Below are 22,299 nucleotides of genomic sequence, written 5' to 3'. Positions count from 1 at the left end.
CTATAGGGGAGACTGGGGCAAAAAGTCACAAAACGGATATTTTATTTTTTACAAACTACTCGAGCACTTCAAAAATTTCTAATTAGCGCAGTTTTATAGGAAATTTATCGCTCTACAATTTTGTGAAAGTAATTTTCCTCTATTTTGTAAGGAAATAGGTTTATCGAGCCAATTTCTAAAAGGTAATTTTGTGACTATTCTCAAAAATGCTGGGGCAAATAGTACCAGACATTGGGCATTATCATATTTTGATTCGCTTCATTACGGGCTTCCGTAAATTTGAAAAAAATACCTAGAGGACATATTTTCATAGAAAATTTATTCATCTACACCTTTGTAAAACACCGCTTTCTCTGCGAGAAAAGTGAGAAAACGAGAAAAGCGCTTTTCAAGCTATTTTAGAAAAAAAACACACAAAAGACTGCAAATCGTTTGACCAATGCAAACAACAAGCAGCGAAACATGATAATGACGTGTCTTTTCGCCGTGAGACATCAGAAATTGCTTCACTTTTTTATTACTTTTTGCTCTACACCTTTTGTTACTTTTTACCCCAAGTGGCCATTTTTAATAAAAGGATTTCTGGAGAAAAGAACTTTTGTGAAATTCTAAAATAGATAGCGGATTCGTATTAAAAAATCCAAATTATTTAGAAAATATTCACCAGTGCATCAATTTTGGAAAGTAAGTAGGTAATAATTGTTATTTTCTGCAAGGAAAATATTTCAAAAATAGTGCTAAAAATTTTGATATTTTTTATTTTCTAAATTCCTTGTTAGAATTCTAAGAAACTTACGACATTGAAGAAGGTCTATGAAGGCTATCTATAGAAAAAAATTTGAGCCGCTATCTTTTTTTACCTTGGAAGATATTAAATTTTGAATTTTTCGATTTGTGACTTTTTGCCCCAGTCTCCTCTACCGTGTTTCTTGACTCCTGATTTTCTTAATATCATATTTCAAAATAGAACTTGATATACTTTTCTGTAAAACAAAAATAAAGATATTTATTTGAAAATAAAGAGATTCTGTATTTTTAAATCATTAAAAATAATTCCTTCAAGTGAATAAAAGGAAATTACAAGATATACTTTCAACATAAAAGACATTTATTGAGATTCATAATAGTAATTAAAATGCAATTTTGCGAATATATTAAAAAATAATAATGACCGCAATATATTTTAAATCTGTCTAAAATCATATGGTTCATATCGTAAGATATGCATCTTCAGTTGTCTTGAACATTAAGATCAGAACGGTTTTTCTTCAGCACAAAACTCTTACCCTTTATGGTGAATAAATACATTAATGCATAAGCAGTAGATATAATATTAAACATTAATGGAGATTTTTCTAAATATTATTTTTACAATCATTAAGTCTTTCTAATTACAATAGAAAGACTATTTTTAACAGTGCTAAAAACAATATTAAATGCAAATAAATTTAAGCGAAAAATCCTCAGTTCAGAAATTTCAAATTATTGGGCAATAGTCGTTCATTTAAGGGTTAACAGTAATCTATGTTTCTTGTATGGAAAAAAAGACCAATTTATAGGAAAGCCAAAATTAATTAAAAAGTCAAATTGTTCCTTATCACTTTCTTTTTTTCATTTATTTTGTTGTGTATCAGATTGAGAAACCTGTGACTGAGGGTCTATCGCATCGGACACGAGATCAATGGGAGATCGATAGGAGCTCTCTGAAATTTGTTCGTAAGTTGGGTTCTGGACAGTTTGGTGATGTTTGGGAGGGACTGTGGAACAATACAACTCCCGTGGCAATTAAGACTCTCAAGTCTGGCACAATGGATCCCAAGGACTTCCTGGCGGAGGCGCAAATAATGAAGAAATTGCGTCACGGAAAGTTGATTCAGTTGTATGCAGTGTGCACAATGGAGGAGCCCATCTACATCATCACGGAGTTGATGAAGCACGGCTCTCTGCTTGAGTATTTGCAGAATAAAGGGCGCAACCTTAAGTTGCCTCAGCTCATTGATATGGCGGGACAAATTGCCGCTGGTATGGCCTACCTCGAGTCCCAGAACTACATCCATCGCGATCTAGCGGCCAGGAATGTCTTGGTAGCTGATAATAATATAGTTAAAATTGCCGATTTTGGATTAGCAAGGTAAGTGTTAATTATTGATTGAATTGTTTCCGTATATTTAAAATAATTTATTTTACATTTTCAAATGTTTTACCCAGATTTAATGAAAGAGTTACTATTGAAAGTTTCTCTACCTTTCTGAATTCATGTATTCACTGAGAGAAATCCGAAAAAGTTAATTTTACTTTTTAAAATCGGTGTAAATATTACCCTTTTTAGGTGTATTGAGGGTTAAAGTTACCCTTTTTCGTGTCAATTTTACCCTTATACAAATGTAAATTAACATTAAAAAATGTTGATATATTTTTACACCTAAAAAGTGTTAAAGTTATGAGGAAAAAATGTTAATCCCACCCTCTTTTTTTTCTCAGTGTTCCTATAGGGAAACTTTTTAGAACAATTAAGATATCTTTTGCCCCTATAAAGAAATCAATTTTTCCAGTTTTTTTTTAATATCAAATTATATAATTCCAGTACTACTGCATTGTTTTATATCCATTTGAAAATGAATGTTAAAGATTTTTAAAATGGTGAAAAATATCTAGAACTAGGAAAATTAATGAAACTATCGCAACAGGTCCTGTATTGTGCGTTTTTTTTTATCAAAAAACTAATAATGTTTTATTTAGAAGTTAATGGTTCCAACAAGTATTTTAGATCAGGAATATTTTCATGTAATTAAAATGCATATATTATTTTCAAACATTTTACATGTCATATGCTCTTTCACACTCTTCTTCTTCGTTTGAAGACTATAGGAATTAATTCAAATTATATTCTACACCATTTTAAGTACTAATGGTGCTGGCACACCTTTTCAATTTAGTGAAATTCAATTGATTGAAATTTTACCTTTTACTCTTTCAAACTGAAATAAGATATGTTTGTCTCTTTCTGTCAAATGAAAATTGAAATTTTAATTTCATTTTCAATTTCAGTTTGAAATTTCATTTGACAGAAAGAGACAGCTGTATCTGATTTCAGTTTAAAAGAGTAAGGGGTAAAATTTTAATCGATTGAATTTCATTCAATTGAAAAGGTGTGCCAGCGCCATAAACAATGGGACAGATAATAAAAAAGTTTGAGAACGAAAGGGATATCAATTTTGATTTCATGAAATTTTCCTGATCTAAAAATGTGTTCCTAATGACTCCGGCACACCTTTTAAATCAGGAAAATTTCACAAAGTCAAAATTCACATCCCTTTTTTTCTTAAAAGTTTAGCATATGTCTGTCCTACTCCTTTGCACTCTTCTTCTTCTTTCGAACATCACATGAAATTAAATTTAGTTCAGTCTCATTTTGAGATCAAAAGAGTGGGATTAACTACTGCAAGTCTTTTGATAAAGAAAGAGATGCGAATTTTGATTTCATGAAATTATACCGATCTAACAGGTGTGCCGGAGGCATAATGACTCCGGTACACCTTTTAGATCAGGAAAATTTCATGTAATCAAAATTTACAATCCTTAAATTGCATATGCAATGTTTTGCACATTTTGCATATGTTCTATCCCATTCTTCTTCTTCTTCATTTGAACATCACACCAAATTAAATTTAGTTCAATCGATTTATGTTTGGGCGAAATGTTGCCAGGACTAGCTCTAAAACATATCCAAAAATCATTAAAAAAGCTTGGGCCAATTTTGAGAAAAACCGAAAAAACATTTTTAGGGAATATTAATTATTGGGGATGCAAAATTATTTTAAACTCGGCACTTAACCGGTTCATTACCGATGAAGACCAATGCATCTGGGTTGGAAATTGCAATAGTAATAATAATAATAATGCTGGCACAACATTCCATGAAGGAAGTAGGCCTTCCCACAAGGGGATTTCTAGACATGCATTATTATTTTTTCTTGTACGGGATGAGGTTGTCATGTCAGTCCCATGCCTGTGGAATCAAGTGCAGTGAAGCTCACTGGATGCAATTCGAACACCTTTAACGCCAGAAAAATCCCTGGTGACCTAAAGGGGATTCGAACCCGGGACACTTGCATCATAGAGCGAGTGCTCTACCACTTGACCCATTGAGAGTTTGAATTTTATATGGGTCAAAATACTAAAAAAGTGCGAAAAATAGTTTGATTTAATACAGAGCTATTACATTACCGTTACTTTAACGATCCATTACCGATTATGACCGATGCAGTCGGGTTCAGAAATTCAATACTTTTCCAGAAAATCCAATTTTAACCAAATGGGGTGAAAAATTACCCTTCCAAAGTGGTTGACCTTTGACCTTCAATAATTCAAAATGGCAAATTTTCCGGTCATAGGTATGTTTGGGCGAAATGTTCGCCAGGACTAGCTCTCAAATATATCCAAAAATCATTGAAAAAGCTGTGGCGAATTTTGAGAAAAACCAAAAAACATGATTTTTGGCTGGGTTAGGGGGGAGGGGTGGGTGGGGAGGGGGAACCAAACGTCGAGAGATTTTGTTTTTTATATTGGGGGTCATCGAAGACTGGAAGTCGATATCTCTTACCGTTTAAGCTCCTGAACAGTGACAAGTTGAAAAAAAAGTCGATTATATAACTGCTCTCTCTTTGAGTTCGAGCAGTAAAAAGTATTTAATCTAAATCTTCCAGAATATTCTATATTCGTTTTATTACAGTTAGAGACTATCAAATTGCATTTACTAATTGTTATATTACTTAATTCAAATGCTTACGTAAACCATATACCGTTAATTTACTCCAAAAAGCAATTAGGATTAACTACCCGTCAGTTTTTTTTTTTTTTTTTTAAATTAATTGCAGAGATTTTTGTGCATATCTGTATATCTTTTTGTTTCTCTTAAAGAAAAAAAACTAGCTGATTGCAAATCTGAATTTAAAAGAAAAAAATAGTTGGATCATTAAAAGCAAGATTTCGTCATAAGTTTGAAATTTATACTACGCATTTTATTCAGAGTTTTTTTGTTGATGTTCTCTCCTTTTTAAAAACTTGAAAATCGGTCTGAAAACACATTTATCTCAACAGATATTGAAAAATTCTTTTCGAGTATTCGTAGGAAAAAAAAGATGTTTTAGAATAAAACCTTGAGAAAAAGATTTTTAATTAGCATAAAATATAATCAAATGGGATTTCCTCTTCTTCTTGCAGATTAATAAAAGAGAATGAGTATGAGGCAAAGGTTGGAGCTCGTTTTCCAATTAAATGGACTGCACCTGAAGCTGCCAATTACAGTAAATTTTCCATTAAATCTGATGTGTGGAGTTTTGGAATTCTTCTGACAGAGTTGGTGACTTATGGCAGAATTCCATATCCAGGTAAGAAAGAACTTTGCATTACACACAAAATACATTTATTTTTATTTGTCCCACGTGTTTAAAAATAGTGTCACGATCGATTGGATGGAAATTTTGAAGTTTCACTTTCATCTGGTGGATTTTTATTTTGCTACAAAATTTCAGGTGCTAATTGCATTTGCGGTATAATCTGCATTTCTTTTACTTACAGAAATTCCCCTTAAAACTCGCTTGGGGAGTTTTGTGGGAGAATTTGAGCACACGATTCAATTGATGCATGAATTTTCCTCGTGATTCATGAGATTATTTGCATATCTTACTAACGTGGGGATTTCTTGTAAAAATGAATCTAAATGAGAATATCAATGATGTATTAAATTATTTATATATTAAATATTACTCCATTTAATATTAATTTTCAAAGAGATTTTTTTCCCAGAAGAACTACATTCAAATTACAAATAATGTGCAATTTTGATGCAATTGAAAGGTATTTCCGTGGAAAAAATTACGCAAGAAAAGAGTGTTTTGTGTTGGAACTCTCACTATTCCAATCAGTTTCTTATCTGTTTTCCTTTTGTTTTTAAGTGAATTAAGAAACACCTGAAGAGAATGGAATTTTCTCTATCTATTAACAATTTATTTATTTTTTTTTAGAGGTGATTCTCTAGAATTTTGAGCTTCTTGAAAGTGTTTAAATAACACTTGAAAGTCACTATAATATTCCTTGGTATATTAATAAATTAAAATAATATTCTATGACGTTTTAGAATGGCCATTGAAAGTTTTGCAAGTCAATTTAAATTGATAAATCTGAGGAGAATTGAGCATCTGAGTCTGTGTGAAAAGTGAAGTCAAAGAGGAATGAAATATTTAACAAATCCCTAAAAGTACGTAAAGAAAACGGATTTTGCTAAAAAAAAAAATAGAGGAAGAAATAATCAACCAAAGTCAAGAGGAATAACATGAAAAAATATCGAGGAAAAGAATCCTGCTGGCAATTTATTTGGTCAAAGAAATTAAAGAAAATGCATCAAGAATTTGACTTTCTCACTTTCTTTTACGTCTTCCCTATGCAACCAAGCCACAACAAAAAATAAAAAAATATTGATGAAACTAAAACAAAAATCTTAAGTTGTGGTGCAGAAATTAAGATTCTGTGAATATGGAATTTAGAGTTGATGATTTTTGAAGAAGAGATTCCTGAATTAATAAAAAATAATAATGATTTAGATAAGTATACATACATATTTAAATTTTTAAAAAGAAAAAATGCCTTATCCGAAGCGAAGTTTTGAAAAAGCATTCTTTTAGAGTTTTGATAACCTGGCAAAGATTTAAACCCGGGATATTTTAAATTAAGCTAATTCAAAACCTGCTCCAAATGGAAATTTTTCGCTACTCCAAATGGAAACGCCATTGTTTTCATGATAAATACAGTACTAAATTGCTATATTTATGTATTTTCTATACCTCAATTTCATTATTTAGTTAATTTTGCTCTAAATAAAGCGAAACTCCATTCATATTCACAAATTTTAATTTGTTAATTTCTCAGTAAAATTAAAAGTGTACCTTTTCACTATCGAATTTTTCATCGATCGACCATGTTTTCCAATGAAAAACACAATGAGGTGACTGTTGTTTATTCGTTTTGTTTAACATTTAATGTCACATTTCTGGTTAATTTTAGTTAAATTAAGTGCTGATCTTTATTGTTAACGGTACGTGAAGTTTTCAAATGAAATTATTACCTATTTCATGAACAAAAAGGGTTTTTCTAAAGTTTCTGCAAATGCTTCAATAGGAAACCCCGGAAATATGATTTTTTTGGAGAGACTTTCCTATTGTTTTAGATGGGAAAGGAGGAAAGACCAGGAATAAGAACAAATCCTGCACTCAAGAGCAAATCAACAAGGTTTTGGAAGTCTTTCGTCACGGTTTCACTTACACTGTTTGTCTCCAATTAGAAACTTTAGAAATGAAATATTTTTTTTGTTTATAAAATTTAGGAAAAACGGAATTTTATAAGCAAAAAATATTAGGTGAGATTCTTAATAATCTCACCTACTATAATCCTAACAAAATTTCATGTCGTTCGATCGAGCTCAAACTTGGCCAAAATGTGTTTCAGCACTTCCTGATCACGAATATATATGTGGCTAATTTACGTTCCCGGCCGGCCGGCCGCTCTTTGGAGCTTAATAGCTCCTGAACTAAAAGAGATATCGACTTCCGGTTTTCGGCAAAGGTTATATATCGAGTGAAAATTGCAACTTGGTGCATTGACCCCCCCACCCCCACCCCCCCACCCCTTCCGCCATTTTGAATACCCCCCTTTTTTGTTTTCTCAATAGCTCAGCCCCTATGACAGCTATCGGGCTCAAATTTAATATGTTATAGCTGGGCCTTAGGGCTTTCCATAAATACCAAACTTAAGGTCCCCGACCCCCCTGACTAGCTATAAGGGTCCAAAAAGAATTTCTTAAAATGGCCATAACTCTGGTTCTAATTGTAAGATTATAAAAAGTGAGGGCTTTTTGGAAAGCTCTCATGTAATGCCACTTCCCCTTCTAACATCACAAGTTCATAAAACCACCGCTAGGGGCGCTATTTTTAAAAAGAAGATTTTTCGATTTTCTAAATTAAGTAACTCAAAAATTCCATTGTGCATCGGGCTGAAATACCAACACCAGGGGCGCCACAGTCGAAAAACCAATTTCAATATCACATAACCTCAATTATATCGACTGTCGCTGAACCGATTTTGATGATTACTTCAACATAATTGTAGAGGACATTTGTCTCTATATTTCGTTCATACATCATTTTTCGATCATATAATGCAATCTGTCCGATTTTGCCGTTTAAGTGTGAAAAAATTGATATATAATAACGCTTTGAAACCACTCAGATGTAAATTTGACTGCCTCTACTCGACCAAGACATTTAAAATAGTGTTTTAAATGGAAAGTCTCACAAAATAAAACAATTCTTTGATATAGTTGAAGTTCTTCAAATGAACACTTGGGGCGCTCTGGTCGTAAAAACGAGTTAAGAAACAAACAATCTCGATTATCTCGGCTTCTGATTAATCGATGAGATCAAGTTCTCCGGCAAAATTATAGAGAACATTCTGGTCTACATTTCACCCATATATCACTTTTGTGCCAGTTCATCCAAATCTTTGATATTTTGGTTTAAATACAAAATTTGTATAATTTCACGAATTTGATTCAAGATAACTGAATCGCGTCCCCCAACTTCAGCTCTAAATCGAATTTGCATGCATTCCGAGTTAGCTCACATTAAGAATCTCACCTACATAAGCCGGTTAGGATTATCTGCCCCTTTCATTTTCTGACCAAATGTGCCCCGGTTTTCTCTACAATCGTCTCTCTATTTCAAATAAATCAATAAGTAAGAGGTTAGCGTTACCGATTTAGTGTCTCCGACAAAAAGTACCATTCGTTTTGTTTTACTTGTAATACATTTGCCTTAATCGGGATTATTGATTTTTAGGGCAGAATCACATTGACAGTAATGCCCTAGACACACTTAGGACTTAAGCCGAGAGACGACTTAGTGGAAAATCATGGAAATGATGTCTAACCATTATTTCAAATATTAGTTACGCTAAGCCGTCTCTCGGCTAATCCTCAGGTCTGTCAAGGCCTTATAATGCTCGCCGTATTTCGTTAATTTATGCATTTTTTTTACGATTTACGATTAATTTCTCGTACAGTTTTTTTTGCTTACCGTTTATCGCATTTTCATTTTATTTCTTCAATATTCTTATACTATTTTCACCTAGTGCCACCGAGTATGAGATAAGGTAATACGGTAATCGAGAATTTGCGTAAGAATTGCAATGAAAATGCGTAAATTAACGAAATACGGTGAGCATTTTACTGTCAATGTGATTCTGCCCTTATGCGGAGTGACCTTCATTCGGTCCTTCTTGAGGTTATTGAAGATGAAATTCCTGCATAGAACTTTTTTTTTTATTTGTATTTGTGCCATGAACGAATTGATTTAATTTTTTAATATTAAATATTAATGTTTTCTTTTTAAATTCTAAACTCTGGTTACGTATTTGAAACCTTTGTAATCCAAACTTATAACAAAAAAAAATCAAAATAAGATTTTTTGTAAATCAATTGTTTATAGATTTAAGAAGTTTTTTTTTAAATTTGTTTATTGTTCTAAATATCTTTCTCCTTTTTCTTTGATTTCAGGCATGACAAACGCAGAAGTATTAAGCCAAGTGGAGCATGGCTATAGGATGCCGATGCCGCCTAATTGCATCAAGCCCCTGTATGAGATTATGCTCGAGTGCTGGCACAAGGATCCCATGCGGCGTCCCACCTTTGAGACACTTCAGTGGAAGCTCGAGGACTTTTTCACGATGGACCAAAGCGAATACAAAGAGGCTCAGGCCTATTGAACATGACGTCCTGGGGATCCAGCAACTGCCTTCCTTGTATTCTTCTTCTTCTTCCTCTGTCTCGTTGGTCAAGCGCTTTCCATTCCCGTTGTTGGGTATATACACACAAAACACACACATTTATCCCTCTTATCTATTTTTCCTTTTGCACACAAATGCGACACAATGGTCAAAGATTTTGGAGCTCCTTTCTCGCTGGATTTTTCTGTATTTATTTGCTAATTCAGTAGGTTAATCTCGAGAAAAAGAGGACAGAGTAGTGAGAAGGAGGGGGGTAGTATGAGATGATAAAATTGTGAACAGCAAAAAAAAATGTGACAGGATCATTCTCTGTTTAAGGATCTTTTTTTTTTACTTCGAAGCGCGCTCTCAGACAGGGCTGTAAGCGTATTTTCCAATTTTTTTTAGCATTATTACTTTCACAACAAGATGAAAATATATACAGTAACTATATAGAGAGATTTACAATTTACTATATACATAATTATTATTGAAAAAAAAAGAAATGGATAAAAAAGTGTCAGATACACAAAATGTTCTTCAGCATTATAATTATTGGAAAAGAAAAGTGAAAATTTGAATGAGAAAATACAATGTCATGTCACAGTATGTGTAAAAATTACAATCATGGTTCTTTTATATTTCAATAAATCACACTATAACCAATTAATCTTGCTCTTTTATTTAAAATTAAAGGTCTTCTTTTTTCAAGGCTTTCAAAGGGTTTTATTTCCTTCCGGAGTTTTTTTTTGCAATAATTCTACAATAAAATATTTTAACTGCCACACTGAAGTTTTTTTCCTCATCGTTTTGTCTTCAAAACAATTTTAACTCGGAAGCCTTTTTATACGTAAAAGGAACCTTATTAAAAATCTTTAGTAAATGTTCTAGAAAAAAAAGGTGTAGGAGAGACCGGGGGTAGAATAAGCCACGAAATGAAATTTTTGATTGCGTAGGGTAAGTGTGCCAAATTTCGGCCAGCTTCTAATTTCGGCCAATTTGAGTGTAATTTCGGCCATGGAAATAAATTAATTAAAATTTAAAGTTCCGTATGACGTTTTGAAATTTTCAATCCGTTGCGTCACAAAAGGTGGTCACAAACAAGGTGGCCGGTATTTCACTCAAAGTGGCCGGAATACTACCCAACGCAATGTCCATATTATTATTAATTTTTCAATATTTTACCAAGTGATTTAAAGAAAACAAAGATGATAAACTAATTTTCAAGGTTCCACAAAACCCTCCCGAAAAGGAAGTAACAAAAAATATCAATATGAATTAAGAATATTGCATTTCAAACTTAGGACTTCGGTACTTATATGCAACTATGCCGAAATTTGGCACACTTACCCTATAATTTGGACAAAAAATGTTTGTATGAGGCTGATAAATATTTCAATGAATAGTCAGGGAAGTACCTATATATTTAGAATAGAGTGGTTTCCTCAATATTCCTTCGAAGGCAAACTATAAGATACCACCGATACCACTATCTACACTCTGTCCCGGGATTATGCACCTGACGGAATTATGCACATATAATTGTGCATGTTTGCCTACCATTGGGAGTCAATTTATGAAAACATTTTTGAAATACGCCTGAATATATACTATTTTACGACACGGGAATTTTAACCCATTCAGTCAATGTACTAGAAATACTTGAGATAAAATGTTCATATTTTTCAATTATATTCTTACTGATTAATAGATGAATTTTTTGAAAGGAAAAAAAAAACTTATTATGGGGGCGCGGGGAGCGCCTGTCAAACACACGTCTTAACGGTCACTGAATTTAAATTCTGTGCATTAATTCATTATAAACTCTATTGATTTAGATAGAATAACTATCCATGAAAACAAATTGGCAACTTTCAAATCAAGAAAGAGGAAAGACGTCAATTTTAACAAATTTGTCGGGATGTCGAATTTTCCGTTCACTATTTTGAGCAAAAATTTTGCATGACCTTCCGTGAAGCGAGAAAAGAACAACAAAATGTATTTCCATCTCTGTCGGACGATTTTTTCCAAGAAATTCAGGGACTAAATTAACTAAAAATCCATTCCCGACAGCAATTCGTATAGCAATTGCTCAGAAATAAATCATTTAAAATCACTCAATTTGCGTATGATGTATAATACCATGGTAAGGAATGGGTTAAAGACACTTTAGGGGAAAGTGCCCATGCTTGATACTGTAAAATGATGTCCAATGTTTGTGATTATTTTCTGATTAACACACAAACCGAAGCGATTCTTCCACTATGTCAAAAAAATGTCTCACTTATTAGGTTCATATGCCCACCTCAAATAGTTCCTGGAAATCCGTAGATTTTCCTCAAGAAAATGGAAATTCAGTGGCGATTTTTCTACAAGTTGGGTCCGGGGCCTTCCTGTATATAATTGATTCGACAATTCGGAGGCCCATTTTCACTGCAAAAAATTCACCGGATACAAAAAATTGCACATCAATATTTAGACGGAAATCTGATTTTTCTGCTTAAATCGTTTGTACGACTGGTTAGGGTAAGTGTGCCAAATTCCGGCCAGCTTGCACTTCCGGCCACCTTTTGTGTTCCTCAAATTTCCATGAATTTTTAGTTTTTATATACTCTAGCGATTATACAATGCAAAAAATATAAAAAAAATGTATCTTCGACAAACGAGATGACGTAAAAAACGCTTTGGGAGAATTCCCGAAGGGCAAGGAACTATGAGAATTAAGGTGGCCGAAATAGGCCACCAAAGCTATGTCTACATTTTTATTCATTTTAAAATATATTAAGAATGATTTTAGAGCAAATAAAGACGGTAAACTGTCTACACTACAAGGTTCCAAACAACACTCCTTAAGAAGAAGGAATAAAAAAATCAATTTGTATTAAAAATATTACATTTTAAACTTGATACTTTGGCGCTTGCATACAACTATGCCAAAATTTGGCACACTTGCCCTATTAGTTTTAAAATCACTTTTATGTAATTTTTCTAAGCCGTGTTTTTATGACATTAGGGCACTAGCGAAAACCATTTTTTCACTTTGAGTGGTCATTCTTAATAAAAAGATTTCTTGAGAGAAGAATCTTTGTAAAATTCTAAAAATAGATAGCGGCTTCGTATTCAAAGAATCCAAATCATTTAGGAAATAATCATCAGTGCATAAATTTTGAATAATAAGTAGGTAATAATTATTGATACATCCTTCAAGGAAAATATTTCAAAAATAGGGCTAAAAATTTTGATATTTTTTATTTTCTAAATTCTTGTTCAAATTATAAGAAACATACAATACCGAAGAAGGTCTATGCAAGCTATCCATTGAAAAAATTTTAAGCCGCTATCTTATTTATCTTGGAAGATATTGAATTTTGAAACTTTCGATTTGTGACCTTTGCCTCAGTCTCCCCTACTGTTTGTTAATGCATTTCTATTAAACAGTTGAATCTTCTTGCTTTATTTCTTAAAAAATACTTTTACTTCACGCGAAATTCGTTCTACGGCCGACCTATTCAAAAGAAAGCGTCTGCAGTTATGCAAATTTCCTCGATACATTATGCCATTTAGCGCGTTTTTTTTCGGTCCCGAAAATGTGCATAATCCCGGGACTGAGTGTAATGCTCTACCTAGACACACTTATGACTTAAGCCGAGAGACGGCTTTGTGGAAAATGATAGAAATACGGTTTAATCATTATTTCGAATATAATTACGCTAAGTCGTCTCTCGGCTAATCCTCAAGTCTGTCAAGGCCCTAATACTATACGTGGCTAATCTACCCCGGTCTCCCCTATTAGCTTTTATGGAAATTGTAATTTCTTTCACAAAAATTTCAATGGAATTGTGATAATATTTGAAGAATTTTAAATATATTTCCAGATTCTAATAACAATTTTATTTTTTTAATCATAATCTTATAAGAAACCTATTTCATTTTCCTTAATTTTTCCGTTCGAATTGGATAATGTTTAAAAAATCAAGTGGAGACGCCTGGTTGGCGAATTGTGGCGAAATCATAGTGGCACTTGCTCGTCGTAAACAAAAGTGGGTGGATTTTTGTTCTGAGGATTTTCTCAATTTTCACAAAGAAAATGACCTCGTTGAGCAATACTGTAGAGATTGAATCTAAGCTGGATAAGGTGAGAACAAGAAACATCAATAAATTCTCCCTCTAATGTATTTTATTGAGTAGGAGACAGCAAACTTGGCATTACTCAAGTCGCGTGTGGAAAATTATCAGGACCTCACAAAATCTATGTCAACTATCTTGAATTCGTTCGAACAGCGCCTTGGTAGATTAGAACAGACCATCCTGCCAGTTTACCATGAAACTGAACATTTGCAGAAGCGTCAGCAAAACCTAGACGCCACACTTCAGTGCCTGGAGAGTGTTTTGATGCACTATGATGCCTCACAGGAGGTTTGCAATTTAATCCACTTGGGGCCATCTGAGGGCGATGTAGGTGTTTTCTTGGACGCCCTCGATCGCCTGAAGGCAGCCAAAGATTACTTCCTGAACAACAACTCTCAGAGTGTTGAATTGGACAATGTCACGAGCCTCTTCAACACTGGCTGTGAGTCACTCAATAATCATTTCAAAGCTCTCCTGAGGAAGCACTGCAGCCCAATGCGTCCGGTAGACCTCCTCGATCTCATCTACATTGAAGAAGACTCCTCCAATGAGGATTGTCCGAGTATCAAGCAGCTGCCTCCGAGTGCCAGGGAGGAGCTGAGAATTGTGGCAACTTGGCTAGAGAATCATTTGAGACGAGAGTATGTGGTTATTTATGCAGATGAACGATCTGATGTGGTGTTCAGATCCCTTGCAATGCTTAAAGATCATCAGAAGAGTGGAAGTTGGGGAAGTGAGCCCCTCAAGACTCGTTACCACGGAAAGCCTGAGCCCAGGAAATCTACTTCAGCGCGTCTTCAGCAGATATTCGAGAGGAAGGCCAATAAGATGCTGCTGAAGGTAAGTTTGGCTTTGATAATTTTGTTCTAGGAATGTCATTTAACCAATCTGAGCTATTACACTGGGAAAAAAAGAGGGTGCGATTAACTTTTTTCCTCATAACTTTAACACTTTTTAGGTGTAAAAATATATCAACATTTCGTCAGTTAAATCAGCATTTGTCGTAACTTCCTTTTGACAACTTTTCAGGAGACCAAATTTTCAGTTCAATATTATTTTTCTTAAAAATGAGCCCCGAATGCGATACTTGTGAGTCAAAATAATGACTAATAAACTGTAAGTTGACTCGAGAAAATCTTTATAAAATTATTTAAAAGCTGCAATATTGAGAAATATATTAGAAGAAACACAATAATATTTTATCGTAACTGCCATCGTTTATAAAGCCGTAACTTCCAATGTATGGAGATTTCGGAAGTTACGACAATTTTCTAAAATGCATTATATCAATTTGAATTATTCTAGTGATAATAAGCGCCATTATTTGACTAAATTAGTCAATAATACTGTTATTCATGTCCCTAAAAGCTTTTATTTCATAAGTTTTATTGAATAAATTTTGTGCGCCGCGTCGCTTGTTTTGTTTTGAATTAATCGGCAAGAATTTTTTCTCACTTTTTTCTCGCAAATATTGAATTAAAATAATTTCATGTTACACTATTCGCACTGTCTTTCGATATTTGGAAGAGTTTATAAACGTTTTATTGAGAAATATTGCAATTTTGCTGCAAATTACAAGCCACGCAAGTGAGCAAAAGAAGTTACGGCAAAAGCTGAATTTTGAAAATTTTGTATGGAAATTTGTCGTAACTTCTCCAAAAATGGAAGTTACGACAAATTCTGATAAACTTTTATTAATTAAGGGTACTTACGATAATTTTTGTTTAAAATAATTTTTATTGGGCTTAAAAAAGTTTCTTTTTCACAAGTCCGTTTAATAAACAAAATTACGCTGATTCCAAATATGTATATATCCCAAAATCGCAAAAATGAAGTTACGGTAAATGCTGATTTAACTGACGATTTTTAAATGTTAATTTTACAACTTTTTAAGGGTAAAATTAACATGAAAAACGGTTAATTTAACCCTCAATACACCTAAAAAGGGTAATATTTACACCGATTTTGAATCAATACTGCAGGGTAAAATTAACATTTCCGGAATGTTATTTTAACTTTTTCGGATTTCTCTCAGTGTACGTTTATGGCAAAAACATTTCTGACATCCCAATCCTAAAATGATTAAAATATTCCTATTTGTCATGGGTTTTATTTATATTTTCCAAAAATGTCTTTAAATTTTGTGTAACCGTATGTTGAACATTACTCTATTCGTCTATCAATTATGATAATAGTTTTATCATCGTTAGCACTATAGCATTGTCTTCAGTTCTATAGTCCTGTAAGATTGAGTTTTCTTTAATGTATTCTTGATGGCGCGGCGATCGCTATTTCTTCAGGCAACTTTTAATTTTTTTTTTTTTTTTTTTTTTTTTGAAAAAGAACTTGAATTCTATTCCAGTACCTCTATTACTTCAAAAGAACTTTTGTATTAATAAATTACTCAAAAGATCACTTAAAATAACTTAGAAAAAATACAATTGAAATTCTGATAATAAGAAATAATCGAGTGTGAACGGGTTCATACTTGACAGAAATTCCAAGATCTTTCCAACGAGCCTAAACATGACCCCATTCGGTCGAAATTTAAAGCCTTTTTAATATTTTACTTTTAAAAAATGTTCAATTGAAGAGACGTGCAGTTTTGTCTCCCTGTCCGCTTCCCTCAAGTTGCCATATATTTTCAACAGGATGCTCGCTGATATCTTGGTGGATAAAAGAGATAGAGGCTCAATTTTTTTTCAATAGATAGCTTGCATAGGGCCTTCTTCAAAGTCGTAAGATTCTTAGAATTCGAACGAGGAATTTAGAAAATGAAAAATATCGAAATTTTTAGCCATATTTTTGAAATATTTTCCTTGCAGAAGATAACAATTATTACCTACTTATTTTCCAAAATTGATGCAATGGTCAATATTTTCTAAATAATTTGGATTTTTTGAATACGAATCCGCTATCTATTTTAGAATTTCACAAAAGTTCTTTTCTCCAGAAATCCTTTTATTAAAAATGGCCACTTGGGGTAAAAAGTAACAAAAGGTATAGAGCAAAAAGTAACAAAAAAGCGAAGAAATTTCGGATGTCTCGAGACGAAAAGAAACGTCATTCTCACCGCTTTTTGTTTGCATTGGTCAAACGATTTACAGTCTTTTGTGTTTTTTTCTAAAATAGCTTGAAAACCGCTTTCCTCGTTTTCTCATTTTTCTCGCAGAGAAAATGGTGTTTTACAAAGGTGTAGGTAGATGAATAAATTTTTCTATAAAAATATGTCCTCTAGTTATTTTTTTTAAAAATTTACGGAAGTCCGTAATGAAGCGAATCAAAATATGATAATACCCAATGTCTGGTACTATGCTATACAGCAAAAGTACTTTCGCATCATTTACCTTTTACCGGTTCTTAACCGATTTGAACGGATTCATAAATCTGTGAAAGGATCCCCCAAAATAGTTTTAAACAGGATTGATTTTCAGATAAAAATTTTATATCGGCTATGAACCGGTATATTACCGATTCAAAAACGATTGGAGCCGGTTCAGTTTTATAGAAAATTACAAGATCTTTCCAACAACCTCAAACATGACCCCATTTGGTTGATAAATGCGCTCTCTAGTGTCTTTTTAACCTTTGACCTTGATAAACCGCTATTATGAATGATTCAACGGTATTTTCGTCTAAGGACGAAATGTCCGCCTGGGTAATCTCTAAAACATATCCAAAAATGAACAAATCGCGTTTTCGATTGCGAACAGATTGCGTTTTCGAGCAATCCCAAAAAACATGGTTTTGGACGGGAAGGGGAGGGGTGGGGGAAAATGAGGGGCATGTTAACGATCCTTGGGTCGACTTATGGGGGAGTCACCCGAAGGTCCTAAGTCTCTATCTCTAACCGTTTGGCCTCTAGTGCTGGCGACAGCCGGACGGACAGACGGACAAACAGCGTGACGACATTTCTCAGAAATCGTCTGAAACGTGAAGATTTGTTGAGAAAAGTGGTCTCCGGGGCATCGAAGGTGGAAATTTGGGGGGGGGGGGTGAAAAAATCGAGGCAGTATACATACTGCTCTCTCCGTGGAGTTCGAGCAGCTCGAGCAGTAAAATATAACACAAATCTTTAAGGATGATCATATGGAATTTTTGAATGATACCTCAATTTTGTATTACAACTTTTTCCTTTAGCGGACGTCAGCCCACTAGGGTAAATGTCGTAATTCAAAACCATTTCCAGACGCTTTAACTTTGACAGAGGATTCAACACGTTAAGTTCATATTTTTTCTGAAGAGAATTACATAAATTTGCTCCTTGACTCTTGTAGAATGTTACTATTTAGTGAAAATTCTTTAGATAGGGGAGACTGTGGCAAAAAGTCACAAAAAGGATATTCTATTTTTTTGACAAGTTACTCGTGCGCTTCAAAAATTTCTAATTAGCGCAGTTTTATAGGAAATTTACTGCTCTACAACTTTGTGAAAGCTATTTTCCTCTATTTTGTAAGGAAATACGTTTATCGAGCCAATTTCTAAAAGGTAATTTTGTGACTATTCTCAAAAATTCTGGGGCAAATAGTACCAGACATTGAAAAAAATTTAGAGCCGCTATCTTTTTTACCTTGTAAGATATTGAATTTTTCGATTTGTGACTTTTTGCCCAAGTCTTTGTCCTACAATTTGAAAACTTCTTAAATACAAGAAAAATATGCGAGTGTAAAATGCTTCTATTGGAAACAAATTAATCCAAATGAAGACACGGGAAAATTTCTAATTGGAGACAAACAGTGTATAAGTGAAACCGCGACGAAAGGCTTCCAAAACTTTAGTAAGTTGCTCTTGAGTGTAGGATTTGTTGTTGTTCCTGGTATTTTCTTCTTTCCCATCTAAAACAATAAGAAAGTCTCTCCAAAAAAATCATATTTCCGGGGTTTCCTATTGAAGCATTTGCAGAAACTTTAGAAAAACCCTTTTTGTTCATGAAATAGGTAATAATTTCATTTGAAAACTTCACGTACCGTTAACAATAAAGATCAGCACTTAATTTAACTAAAATTATCCAGAAATATGACATAAATGTTAAACAAGATGAATAGACAACAGTCACCTCATTGTGTTTTTCATTGGAAAACATGATCGATCGATGAAAAATTCGATGGTGAAAAGGTACACTTTTAATTTTTCTGAGAAATTAACAAATTACAATTTGTGAATATGAATGGATTTTCGCTTTAATTGGAGCAAAATTAACTAAATAATGAATCTGTGGTATAGAAAATATATAAATATAATAATTTAGTACTGTATTTATTGTGAAACCAATGACGTTTCCATTTGGAGTAGCGAAAAATTTCCATTTGGAGTAGGTTTGGAATTAGCTTAATTTACCCACTGCTGTGGGCCTAAGCTACAGTTCGTTAGCCGAAACAACGCTTTTTGCATTCGGATTCGGAAACTTGTTTGGAAATGTTTTTAAACGGAAGGGGTTAAAAAATATGCCTGAAAAAAAGCGATCGCAGCGCCATGTAGGATACAACAAAGAAAACTGAGTCTTTACAGGACTATTTAAATCTAAAAACAATGTTTTAAGTTTATTTCAGGAATTTCATGAAATATTTTAATGATTTTAATCACAAAAGTTATTATTGATTTTCAGGCTTCCCAGACCATTGAGCAGAGTCGCTTTGCAATTCGCAAGAATTCGACCTACGGGGATAATCTGTCCACTGATGATCACGTTGGTGATGGAGATCAGGATTTGGAGAAGTATTTGGTGCTCTTGCTGGGGCTGCAGCGTCTTCTGATCTGGGAACGTCAGATTTTGTCTGATGTCATTCCCAGTTCTCGCCTTGGGGAAGTTTTTTCTCGTCTGGCAGCTTCGTCAATTGAGATGGTGGTTAAGGATGCTGAGAGTATTACATCAAAGGTGCTAAGGAGTATCGCTCGAAAGGATTGGACAGCGGCCTTGGGTGTTTTTTCAGCCCTGAAGCATGTAATCCTCATGCAGCCGGACATTGAGAAGCTCTGTGACAATAGTCAACGTCATCAATTGGCCATGGTGCTGCAGAAGCTTCAGAATACGGGTGCTAGGGCTCTTGAGCAGTTCTTGGATCTGGTTCGAGGTGATAGTGGATCAAATCTTGTAGCTATGGGATCCAGTACGATTTCAGGATCGGGAAATGTGCCGAAAGATGCGACTGTTCATGAGTTGACGAGCAATGCTATTTGGTTTGTTGAGCATCTCCTTGAACATGCTGATGTCATTGGAGGGATTCTTCAGATGGATTCTTTCTATGCCAGTCAACTGGATTCTATTGCATTGCACAAGACCCTGTCTCCGGAGGATCGTCGGAAGGCTCTTCTTGGGATCTATATCAAACGCATTTTGTCTGAATTGAACTTGACAATTGTGTCAAAGTGTGAGCAGTACAATGATTTAGCTACTCGACATCTCTTTCGACTCAATAACATCCACTACATCCTCAAATCACTCCAGAGATCTGGTCTTCTTGAGCTACTGTCCGTGACTGAGCCGGAATGCGAGAAGAACTATCAGGATTTGATTCAGGAACTGAAAAATTCCTACCAACGTTCGTGGTTGAGAATTCTGGCACATGTGTCACCCCTGGAGGATTTGCCCAGGCCAGTGGCGGGGAAAGTGCGTGACAAGGAGAGGACAGTAATCAAAGAGCGCTTTGCCAATTTCAATAAGGATTTGGAGGAAGCATGGAAAACACAAAGAGGAATATCTGTACCGGATGTAATACTGAGAGAAGGTCTGAAGAGGGATAATTCCGAGACGCTCATTCCGCAGTACAATGCCTTCTTCGAGATTTATGCTGAGGTATCGTTCAGCAAGAATCCGGAGAAGTACGTAAAGTACAAGCCGCAGGACGTCACGAGGATGCTCAATAGCCTCTTTGACGATACGGTCTAGCTTCAGTAAGTTTATCTAATTTCCCATTATTTGTTTCTTTTAAATTCAATAAAAACAACAAGGAATTTATTTATTTAATAAAATAAAATAAAATTCCCTAGTTGCAAGGGGGAGATATTATGGTTGGAAGTGGTGTACGGTTTTGAAAATGAAGTGCTTGGAAGTCTTTGGAAGTGGAAGTGCCCGAATATAAAGTCTTTTCTGTCTAATTTCATATTTTTCAGACTACGCTACTTTTAGTTAAGATTTTTAATTCAAACGGCAATATAATTTCAAAAGATCTTTTTTGACATTTTACAAGGTCGGTTATGACAATGAAATGGAGCAAATATGCTCAAATTTATTACAGCTTAATTTTTGCAGTAATTTTTCCGAGGAATTATTCAACTGAATAATAATTATCTTTAATTTTTGCAGGAATTTCAAATTCATGTAGTTGCTCGCAAATAATGACATAGATATTGCAATTGACTTTGAATCAATTTGATATATATTTTTTAATTATTTATCGTAATATGTATTGGATGATTGCATAAATTCGTTGGACTTTTTCGCAAATGTAGTTAACCCTTTAAGGACGAAAAGCTTTCCGCTGAGCGAAATTCAATGAAATCAAGTTTCCCTCGATATTTTAGCATAAATAAGAGATTTACGTTTAAAAAGAAATTTTCCCATCCCTAGGAGTCCTGGAAAACTATGGGTCGTATATGACCCAATTGTCCATAAAAGTAAAAAAAAAACACAAAATTTTCCAGACGACTAGTTTACTCGTTTGCTCTGTTATTTTTGAAAGATAAATAACTTGAATATATTTGTAATAATAAAAAAAATATTTAGAGTACGAGTAAAAATTAAAACGATCAAAAATTAATTTTAAAAAATCTCATTCAATTTTTGGTCTCGAAGACTCTTGAAGACTTGTACACAAAAACAATAATTTTTATGAACAAATGTATTACAGTGCCCGCTTTGTAATCCGGATGATTGGGCGACAATATGACAGATGTCCGCTTCGTAATCCGGATGGATTTTTTTGAATTTGTTCAACGTCTCGAAAATATAATAGAAGGTTTTTTTTTGTAGAATTAGAATAAAAGTTTTAAAGAAACTTAAAAAGACATAATTAGAGAATTCTATGCTATTATACTTTATTTATTAAACAAAAACATCCTAGCATAATTCACTTTCATTGCTGAATATACATGCATACATGACCTCAAAATTATTTTAAATGTAACCGTCGATAACTCGTCCGGATTACGCCGATCCGGATTAGAGAGCGGGCACTGTTTTCTTTACTTCATTTTTAATTTTTATGATATTCATCGAAACAAATTTCGCATACTGGTAAGGTAAGACAGAGATATATGCCGCATGCCTCACAAATACAATTGGTCTTATAATCATTTTTTTTCTGATAGCACCATGTGCACCTCAATTTTCTTCGAAACATGTTTGATGGTAATGGG

At 33.8% G+C, this 22,299-nt stretch overlaps 2 protein-coding genes across 2 annotated transcripts in view; both read left to right on the top strand.

Moving 5' to 3' along the window:
- The window catches only part of LOC129801863 (tyrosine-protein kinase Src42A), a 47,759-nt gene extending 37,273 nt beyond the window's left edge, over positions 1-10,486 (top strand). Inside the window, exons 6-8 of the mRNA XM_055847254.1 lie at positions 1,635-2,131; positions 5,224-5,390; positions 9,608-10,486. Of these exons, the coding sequence (XP_055703229.1) occupies positions 1,635-2,131; positions 5,224-5,390; positions 9,608-9,816 (873 nt within the window). The 3' untranslated portion in view covers positions 9,817-10,486. The remainder of the gene's footprint in view (positions 1-1,634; positions 2,132-5,223; positions 5,391-9,607) is intronic.
- A 3,337-nt stretch (positions 10,487-13,823) lies between these two features.
- On the top strand, positions 13,824-20,923 carry LOC129801861 (exocyst complex component 7). Its single transcript, XM_055847244.1, has 3 exons — positions 13,824-13,951; positions 14,005-14,784; positions 19,550-20,923. Exons 1-3 carry the CDS (start codon positions 13,904-13,906, stop codon positions 20,828-20,830), a joined length of 2,109 nt encoding a protein of 702 aa, XP_055703219.1. The 5' UTR covers positions 13,824-13,903; the 3' UTR covers positions 20,831-20,923.
- Positions 20,924-22,299: the final 1,376 nt, after the last annotated feature.

The sequence above is a fragment of the Phlebotomus papatasi genome, chromosome 2, assembly GCF_024763615.1.
Source record: "Phlebotomus papatasi isolate M1 chromosome 2, Ppap_2.1, whole genome shotgun sequence".
NCBI classification, from domain to species: Eukaryota; Metazoa; Arthropoda; class Insecta; order Diptera; family Psychodidae; genus Phlebotomus; species Phlebotomus papatasi.
The sequence above is the reverse complement of the archived record's forward strand: the minus strand, read 5'-3'. Positions and strand labels throughout refer to the sequence as shown.

Coding starts and splice junctions, on each gene's coding strand:
- LOC129801861 (XM_055847244.1), top strand. CDS start 13,904: ATGACCTCGTTGAGCAATACTGTAGAGATTGAATCTAAGCTGGATAAG. Junction 13,952..14,004: donor TTGAATCTAAGCTGGATAAG/GTGAGAACAAGA, acceptor TTTATTGAGTAG/GAGACAGCAAACTTGGCATT. Junction 14,785..19,549: donor CCAATAAGATGCTGCTGAAG/GTAAGTTTGGCT, acceptor ATTGATTTTCAG/GCTTCCCAGACCATTGAGCA.